Consider the following 10199-nt stretch of genomic DNA (forward strand, 5'->3'; position numbering starts at 1 on the left):
ATGGTAGCTGCAAAGGATTTAATATTTCCGAATGGTCATAAAAACATCATTCGAAATTAAGAAATATTATTTATTAAACTATATACAATATTTTTAAAAAATAATATTGCTATGTACATTTATCTCAGACTGGATGCTTAACTGTGCCATCCAAATATATATACATAATACAAAACATCTTCACAAAATATGTAACAATTAAATTATGATAATTGCTAATTATCTTAATTTTATCTAAAAGTAATTTCTAATGAATTATAAAAAATTTCAAAATTTCATAATCTTGAATATTGCATGCATAAGTAATGTTCATTTATAAATGACAATGCATTTTTTTAGTCAACAATTCAATCACTTGTATTTAACTTTTGTTTAAATGCAACATCATAAATTTTTATCAAAAATAATTCTTAAAGTTGTGTGTCACTGCATGGCAATTAAATGCAAGAAACAGAGAACACTTTGAAGAGGATGCACTCAAAACATAAAAAATGGATTGTGTATTACCACATTACAATTCACTGAAAAGCAAAGCGAAAAAATATATATAAGATTTTGATAGAAATTCATCTATCAAAATATTTTACCAAACATAAATTACATAAAATATTGACCTCAATACTTATTACATATCACATACATTTCAAAAAAATTTGTAGAATCCACCACTTCAACAGCCTTATGCAGTTGATTCCATGACCATGAGGAAGTAAATCGAGAAGCTATAGTTGAAAAGGCATTGCCTCGGCTTCGTCGAGATTCGATCTTTACCCACTTCAACAACTCTGGTCGTAACCAACTCAACTATGCTCCGGGAGCTACATATCACATACATAAACCTATTTGACCGGGTTTAATAATAGATTCCACCATAGAATAAATATGGTGCCATAGAAATAGAATAGGGATAGTGGGATGTTCACTGTTGCCGCTTGTACTCGGCTCCGCGCCTTCTTCTCCCCCTTTAGATCACCAAATCAAAGTCAGGCCTTGGAAGAAAAGAAGAAAAAAAAATCCTAACAGAATGAAGGGTGCAAGGAATAGAGAGAATAGATATCAGATTACATAGGATTCAATCCAGGGATGAAATATATGTGGTCGTATGAACTTATTTTAAAAAATGAATTATCAAAATTGATCTATTAAAGTAGAAAGTAAAGAGGGATAAGATCCATATAAGACCACAAGTAGTTTGAACAGACCAACAATGATGGAGCTAGAAACATCTTTTGACAGGTTAGATTTTATAATATAGATTTAGCATTGATATAAACTTCTTGTCATTAGTCTATAGTGTCAATTAAATGCATATACTGGATAAAATTCTTATATTTCAATTTCTCCTACTTGTTCTAATTGCTATGTCATTTCATCCATGCAAACACAACTTCGATGATGAATTATTCATAAGCTTCCAAATACCTAGCATCTATGCATATTCATTGCACCGAAGGGAAAGAAATGAATAATGACTAAAATTGTGACTTAGCTAACAGACTAATTCTACCACACTAAGTGTTCTTATTACAGTAAAAGGTGATAACCCTCACCTTGGAGGCCCCTTCAAGACTGCCCCACGCGATCTAGAAGGGTGATAAATCACAGGTGCTTCGTCCAACATGGCGGCCCTCTATATAGGGAGGGGCCAATGAACTAGCGAGGCATTCTGCATATGTTGGGATCTACCCCATGACCTATTGCGGCAACACCACAGGTATCAACTGTGCTATCCCATGAGGGCACACTAAGTGTGTTTTATTACATACAGTCTTGGTGGCCAGAAGGGTTTAATATATGGATTATTGATATAAATAGCTGTGTTGGCCTTCATCCTTCCCCTTTTCTCAAAATAAATTATAAAAAGCTTTTGTTTTTTTACCAACAAAAAGTTTTATTTTTCTATTATTCACCTAGAAGAAACATCTATCTTATGGCATAGTTTCATAACAAATTGAACCAAAGAAATACTAAACAAGATTAAAACATAAAAACCACTCTAATTCTAGAAAAGTTTTACTAATATTTAACCACTGGTTATATGTAGGAAGTATAGACAATGGAAGAGGGCAAGGATATTCAAGCTCTTGTCTGTGACAATAACACTGGGATGGTTAAGGTATAACAACATTTGTTTGGTATTTGTAGCTTATCAGTTAGTAGTTTCTGATTTCAAAGAGGTCTCATTTTGTATATTAGGTTGCAAAAGACAAGTTGTATGCATCAATAGATTTAAGTGGAAACGTGTTGTTTTTTTTAGGCTGGATTTACTGGGGGTGATGCTCCAAGGGCTGTTTTCCCTAGTATCGTAGGTCGTCCCTGCCACACAGGAGTGATGGTTGGCATGGGCAAGAAAGATGCATATGCTGGTGATCAGGCTCAATCCAAGCGTGGCATCACTTAGTACCTTTCAACAGGTCACACATTTTCTAACATGAAACACTTAACCTGAGTTTATGCTATAATTTCTTTCATATTCTTGGAGTTTCTGACCTATGGTTTGATCTTAATTGCAGATGTGGATTGTAAAGGCTGAGTATGATGAGTCTGGGCCATCAATTGTGCACACGAAATGTTTCTAGCTTTTCAATACTAGGAAGAAGGTTGAAGCGAAATATATTCCACAAGATGATCCATTCTTGTTAGCTGAAGCATTGGCAATCATTCATGCTCACCTTAGCAAAGGTTTTTTCTACAGGTAAAAACTATTGTATGAACTCGTATTCAGACTCTCAATATAATAATATTTACTGAAAACTTGTGATTTTTACAAGGCCCTGTTTTTTTTTTTCATCTTACTTTTGATTGAGATTGATTTTGAGCATTTTGATCTGCAATTACTGTCATTTGTCAAGTTAATCTCTTCTTCTACTTTGCACCATGGCAGTAAATAGCTAGTCTCATTCTGAGTTACATACCATAACCCAATATAGCTACAAAGGTAAACTTGCAAAGTAAACAACCATATCATACTTGCTAAGTAAACCATATCGAAAAATTCTTGAGAATGCATTAGCAAATGTGAATTCTCTTCCAGTTTAAACAGTGCAAAACTGGCCTTATGCAAGTACCATCTAACAGAAACAACACAAGATCCCCAAAATATTTTAGAACAAAAAGAAAAGTACTACTTTTCATGTTGTTTTCCTGAGAATTCCTTCATGACACATATAAGCTAATCCAATCTACCTCACGATTAACTAACTATCATATTTCCGAAAGAGGAACACAAATCCCAAAGACCATCTAATTTCGAAAGAAACAGGAATTTATCAAGGCATTTAATTGTAACCAAGCAATTAGTCAAAAAGATAACGGCACTAACTCCCCAAGTCAAATACTGCGATTGGAAAAAAAAACAAGAATCAAAAGACCCACAAAGTCGCGTCGATAACGGAGACCAGTTCAGCGATTGCAGCTTGCAAGAAAGCAAATCTAACCGCATTTTATGCAGAAACGCGAGGAGGTTAGGTGATCAAACCTCAGGCGAAAGCGCTTCTCCCAGCGATGGATCCCGTCGGCCGCCTTCACACACAACAGGCTCCAAGGCCAGAAGCGACGAGAAGGTCACGACCACCCAATTTCTTTAGAATTAAATAAAATTATTAAATAATTAAATATACAATTAATATTTGATAAATATATATAAATATATATATATATATATATATATTATTCAATAGTGATCTTATTCTTTTTCATAAACATATTTAATTTTGGTCGTGAATAAAAAAATTGTAAAATATATTTACAAAATATTTTTAAAAATTATAAAATATATTTTAACTCCATCCATTAATAAACTAGAGTTGCTGTCCTAAATAGTAATTTCAAGCCTGGTCCATCCTCAAAAGAACGTATTTTCTACTTTCTTCGGTCTCATCTTCTCTGCGATTTGACTCGATCCGAGCCGGCGACATGGGGAGGGAGTCGATGGATCTAGCGGCGGTGGCGGCGGCAGCAGCGTTGCTGATTTTGTGCTTCGGGATTGCCGGAGTCGCGTCGGACGCTTCCGATCACCGCTACAAGAAGGGGGACCCCGTCCCGCTCTACGCCAACAAGGTCGGCCCTTTCCATAACCCTAGGTGAGATCCACTTCCATCCTCTCAAGCTTCGGTGGAGTAACCTCTGTTCTGGTAGATCTATAGAATTTTTTTCCCGTTTGTGACGCTGTTGCTTTCTACCATCTGTTTCCGGAAGATCGAAGTCGCCCGAGAACGATCTTTGCTGATTTCTCCTTTCGCCCAAAAAATATGTAAACTTGTAGAGTGAGAGATGTGATTCCCGATCTATTGTTAAAAAAAATATTTTTTAGGTCAGATTCACAAAATGGTTTTTCTTTGGAGTTTTCTGTGTCGTAGTTGTAGTGCTGTTTTTTTTCCTTTGCTGTTGCTGACTTATTTGGTGGTCTCTAAGCTTTTCAGTTTGAGTGGATGGTGTTGTAATCCGGTGAGTATCAGCTAATCGTGATTATAGACATGTGGATACAAATATCTGAAACCATGCATACCTTTATGATGTTTAGAAATTGCTGTACTTTTGGTTTATTCCACCTGATGACACTTTTGTTGAAGAAGAATTTCTCAAATTGTTAAGAAGTTCAATCACTACTTTTCTGATACCGCCATCTTCTGTACTGATAGCTAACTGTTAATCTTAGAAGATAATGTTTTTCATGCCTATATGTTTGTTTCTTTTCAGTGAAACGTATCGCTACTTTGATCTACCCTTTTGCACTCCAGGTTGGTTCCTGATCCTCTCTTTTTTTCTTTTTTTTTTGGTTAGATATGAAATAGTATTCTTGAGATTTTCATTATTTTTATGGATTGACAATGACAACAGAGCATTTAAAAGAGAAAAGGGAAGCACTTGGTGAAGTTTTGAATGGGGATCGCCTTGTTGATGCCCCCTACAAGCTTAATTTCCAAGAAGAATTTAATTTGAAGGTGCTTTGCAATAAGAAGCTCAAACCAGAAGATGTTGCTAGGTTTAGGGATGCTGTCACCAAGGATTACTATTTCCAGATGTACTATGATGACCTCCCCATCTGGGGGTTCGTTGGGAAGGTTGATAAGGAAGGGAAAGATCTGGGTGACTACAAATACTACCTTTACCGACATATTGAATTTGAAATCCTGTACAATGGGGACCGTGTGATTGAGATTACTGTTCAATCTCGTCCCACTGCACTGGTGGATCTTACTGAGGACAGAGATATTGAGGTGGAATTTACCTACTCTGCTAAGTGGAAGGAGACAAAAACAACATATGAGAAGAGGATGGAGAAGTACTCACAAACCTCATCACAGCCTCATCATCTGGAGATTCATTGGTTCTCCATCATAAACTCATGTGTTACTGTTCTTCTATTGACTGGGTTCCTTGCAACAATTCTCATGCGTGTTCTGAAGAATGATTTTGTGAAGTGAGTATCAAGTTCTAACTCCTAATTATCATGTTTTTTCTTCTCTAAGTTTAATCAATGGTGAATCAAGGACAAAGCAGCACCTTGACATGTTTAAGATATATGCTAGTAAAAGCACCATACTTGTTCAATATGAATGATGGAATTTACCCTTATGTCCTTGAAATTTTATTTGTTATAACCTTATTATATCAAATCATCTGACTACGAATACATGAGACATGAGACAGTTGACTTCAGTTTGTTTTTTTCTTTTTCTCATCTCATGCATGCTCAATTATGTGCAAACCTAATTTCTGTACATCGTGGTTATGTTTCTTAGGTATGCTCATGATGAGGAGTCTGCCGAGGAACAAGAAGAGACTGGGTGGAAGTATATCCATGGTGATGTCTTTAGGTTCCCTAATAACAAGTCACTATTTGCTGCATGTCTTGGTTCTGGCACTCAGTTGTTTACTCTGTAAGTACATCTAGTATGCTATTTGGCACCACTATAAATGAGCTATACAGACCAATTTTGTTACATTGAGTTAAGGCTATTGAGATATTTTAGCAGCTGTTGTGTTTTAAGTACCATAGTAGGTGGCACTTTGTATCTGATGATGTTTACTTGAATTAATTTTCTTTTCCTTTCCTGATATGCATTGCAGCACCGTGTTCATTTTTGTTCTCGCACTAGTCGGGGTTTTCTATCCTTACAATCGTGGTTCTTTGTTCACTGCTCTGGTAGTCATATATGCTCTCACCTCCGGCATTGCTGGATATACTGCTACCTCTTTCTACTGTCAGCTTGAAGGGACAAACTGGGTACATTCTTTAATTTTGATATAATTTCTTTGATCGATTTCCCTTCTGCTTCACTCATATTCTGGAGTATCCTTGTTCACTTCTATAATGCATGCATAAAATCAAACATCCTGTAGATGAAAGGAAAATTGATGTATGATGGATCTTTAAATTGGTATGTGGTAAGATAATGATTTTATTTTTTTCTTCATTTTCTCTGTCAGGTAAGGAATTTACTGTTGACAGGATGCCTTTTCTGTGGACCTCTGTTCCTTACATTCTGCTTTCTGAATACTGTTGCTATTGCTTATAGTGCTACTGCAGCATTACCATTTGGAACCATTGTGGTTATTGTTCTCATTTGGGCACTGGTAACTGCTCCATTGCTTGTATTGGGTGGCATTGCTGGCAAAAATAGCAAAACAGAGTTCCAAGCCCCTTGCCGGACAAAGAAGTATCCTAGAGAAATTCCACCATTGCCTTGGTACCGAGGAGCAATCCCACAGATGGCCATGGCTGGTTTTCTTCCTTTCAGTGCAATTTACATTGAACTTTACTACATATTTGCTAGTGTCTGGGGTCACAGGATATACACAATCTACAGTATTCTGTTCATAGTTTTCATCATCCTCCTGATCGTGACAGCTTTCATTACGATCGCACTTACCTACTTTCAACTTGCTGCTGAAGACCATGGGTGGTGGTGGAGGTAAGCCAATAGCTATTGTTCTTCAGCTCTCTGAGTTATATTTCTACATACTGGTGTTTCTATACCAATTTCTAGTGCATTTGCAAGCCGATCTCATCAACATCAAATACCTGCTGCTTATAATGAATTCTTTGCTGATATAACAGCAAATCCTTAGTTTCAGGATTCATTATAATGGACCATCATTGTGACGCATCTCGCACACTAATTTCAGTACCAGTATCTGTTCCTTCGATCTATTTTCTTTAGAAGACAATTTGTTTATGTCTTTCTTATATTTTAGCAGTCCATAAATACTAATAGGAATTTGTTCTCCATGGAATGGAACTAATGTCGGCTTACCCAAATGCAGATCTTTCTTATGTGGAGGATCCACTGGTCTGTTTGTCTACGCCTACTGTTTGTACTACTACTATGCCCGCTCCGACATGTCGGGATTCATGCAGACGTCCTTCTTCTTCGGTTATATGGCTTGCATCTGTTATGGTTTCTTCTTAATGCTCGGTATGGTTGGCTTCCGCGCGTCTTTGCTCTTCGTCCGCCACATCTACAGATCGATAAAGTGCGAGTAGCATACCGATACCATAATTGATTGGATGAAAGCCATTGCCGAGTTAGCCTGCAGAAGAGAAGCTTGCTTTCATTGGGAGTGATGGCATTCTGGAAAAAAAGTTTAGAGATAGGTGACAAGTTACTTCCCGTCATGCAGTTGAATGTTGAGAGTTCCTCTACCTTCCCATTCTTTCTTGTCTTAAAAAGTTTCTTGTACTGTAAAACAGTTTGGCAAACCATTGATCGACGTGTGAGCTGCATCTTCCTGATTATGCGATCAGTCCATCGTTTACCACCTTGTTCTCCTAGCTACCTGAAAATGAGAATGATGAATTGATTTCTGTTATTGAAGATTGACTGATCAAATGGTGTGCATGTAGATCTCTAATTAACTCCTAGGCGGGAGAAATTTACTTCCTAAGGGAGTCGAATTTTGCTTGTGTGATAATTTTACGACTTCTCATGTATCAATTTGATTGTGCCCCTACCAAATGATGGTATGATCTACTACATATAAACTTGGGTTTAATATGCTCCTGAGGCAATACCCTCCTGCGTCGTAATCAACTGTATTTTCTCGATTTACTTCTTCACAGATGGTTGTGGGATCGACTGTGTGGGGCCGCTAAGGTGGCAGATCCACCTTTTGCAGAAGAGTTGGTTAATGTAATCGTGTGGAGCCGCTAAAGTGGCGGATCCACCTTTATGCAGAAGAGTTGGTTAATATGGGATAGATTTGAAGAAGTGGATAAGGAATGAATTTCAACGAAGTTGAGTTAATGTCTTCCCTGTAGTGGTCAATTGTAGCTTCTTGATTTATTTTCTCATAGATGATCATGAGATCGACCGTGTGGGACTGCTAGGATGTTGAATTCTACCTTAATACTGAAGAAGGTTTAACATGTTCTATGGGTTGGGTTGGATCAACACCACTTTATCTTGCAAGTCATACTTGGTATGTTCAAGTCCAACTGATCGATCAATTACTGTCCAAACAAGTTATCTAAGTGTATTTAACAATTAGTTTTAGGAATATTTATGATTAAATTAGGACTTAAATTACTAATTAATAAAATCCTTTACACTTCTTTTAGAATTTTTTTTTTCTAATTTTATATTTTCTTTTTTATTATTTTTATTTTGTAATTAAATTTGATTTGCAAGCCCAAACAAACGTAGGCATGAGGGCATAGGCCCATGCTCAAGGTCAAGCCGAAGAATAGATGAACGTGATATGTCGAGCATGACTCACATTTTTTCTGTGTCGAGTCAAATTGGACATGGAGATAAAACAAGCTTCTTAAATTAATGTTTGACCCAAACATAACACATTGACACTACTAGCAATGACTATTAAAAGGTTAGGACTCTCTACAATTGTCTAGAATTGTCAATATGTTCTAACAAACAATTTAAATAAATTGAATTAAAATTTTATCAATTCATTTAAAAACAAATATAAATGAGTAAACTTACATGGATTACAGATCTAAGTAGACCAATCCGTCGCAAACTCAAGTTGATCCACAGATTCAGAAGAATTTTTTTTTTAAAATTGGATTATGAATTTATAATGGTATATATATTTTTATAGTGAAAGTTGTGATTTTTATACCAATTACTTTGGTTAATATATATTAGTGTGAAATCAAGCATTAAAAATTTTATTAGAAATTTTTTAAGAAACATTTATTTATAAAATAATCAGATTCAATAAATTATAAAAAATTTTAATATTTTTTTTTATTTTTTAATAGCCTAAACCGTCTAACCCACAATCCACTTTAAATTGAATTGGATTAAAGATTTTACACCGTGATAATAGATCAACTCATCTAACAGCTCTAAAATTGTCCCATATTCATAGAGAGAAACTTGGAATTAAGAAGAAATCTACAAATAATAAATCACATCTTCTTAATATAATTAAATATTTTAAAAATATAAAAGATCTTTAAAATTTTCTAAAAGCACAAAACAAACAGTTCTTTAACCATTTGTTTTATAAAATTACTTATACAAAATTTTAGAATTATATTATTGAAACTTTAATAAAATTATATAATTGGACTAATTGGGCCTTCCATTCTACTTTGCTTTATGGTTAAAGTACGATGACTTTGGTTTGAAATAAAAGCTACATTGCTTCCTTGGAAGCCATAAACTTGCAACTCTAAGATTCTATTTACTCCTTCAGCAAAAATAAAATAAAATCTACCATCCTAATGATCTTATACGATCAATTCCATGATCATCTATGAGGAGGTAAATTCAAAAAACTACAATTGACCACTACAAGGGAGGACACTATTCGGTTTCACCAAAATGGTAGTTTTAATGTTATTGAGCAAGATTGATTGTAATAACCAACTCAATCATGCTCCGGGGCATAATTCTACTCTACTCTGAATTATGAAAAGGTGAGGAAAGTAATTCATTGGGGAAAAAATCATAAAAATAATACAAATTATCATGATCCAAGATTAGAGAACTTCCACAACTAGTGTCTAGTTAAATACTACGTAGAAGAGCTATGATTATGATTTGTCATTCCTTAAGAAGGTGGAACTACAAATCTAGAATAAACACCTGGTTTTCCAAGTTAAACACAGCACCAAGGTTGTCAATGTGGAGGCTTTAGTACATTTTCCCAGCAGTGGAAGAGAATATCTATAATGCAAATGCAAAAAAATCATCAACTAAAATGCTGATATTCTCTCAACACTCACA

The 10199-nt window shown here is 35.4% G+C and overlaps 1 protein-coding gene across 1 annotated transcript; it reads left to right on the top strand.

The window, feature by feature from the left end:
• The first annotated feature begins 3877 nt into the window (after positions 1-3877).
• On the top strand, positions 3878-7820 carry LOC141835899 (transmembrane 9 superfamily member 2-like). The gene is made up of 7 exons (XM_074723295.1): positions 3878-4082; positions 4699-4739; positions 4840-5422; positions 5745-5882; positions 6073-6229; positions 6433-6917; positions 7270-7820. The coding sequence occupies exons 1-7, from the start codon at positions 3916-3918 to the stop codon at positions 7487-7489; spliced, it is 1791 nt and encodes a 596-aa protein (XP_074579396.1). The 5' UTR covers positions 3878-3915; the 3' UTR covers positions 7490-7820.
• The last annotated feature ends 2379 nt before the right edge of the window (positions 7821-10199 follow it).

The sequence above is a fragment of the Curcuma longa genome, chromosome 10 (genome assembly GCF_044706935.1).
Source record: "Curcuma longa cultivar G26 ecotype Majalengka, Jawa Barat chromosome 10, ITB_CL_G26_1.1, whole genome shotgun sequence".
Taxonomy (NCBI): domain Eukaryota; kingdom Viridiplantae; phylum Streptophyta; class Magnoliopsida; order Zingiberales; family Zingiberaceae; genus Curcuma; species Curcuma longa.

Coding starts and splice junctions, on each gene's coding strand:
- LOC141835899 (XM_074723295.1), top strand. CDS start 3,916: ATGGGGAGGGAGTCGATGGATCTAGCGGCGGTGGCGGCGGCAGCAGCG. Junction 4,740..4,839: donor TCTACCCTTTTGCACTCCAG/GTTGGTTCCTGA, acceptor CAATGACAACAG/AGCATTTAAAAGAGAAAAGG. Junction 6,918..7,269: donor GACCATGGGTGGTGGTGGAG/GTAAGCCAATAG, acceptor ACCCAAATGCAG/ATCTTTCTTATGTGGAGGAT.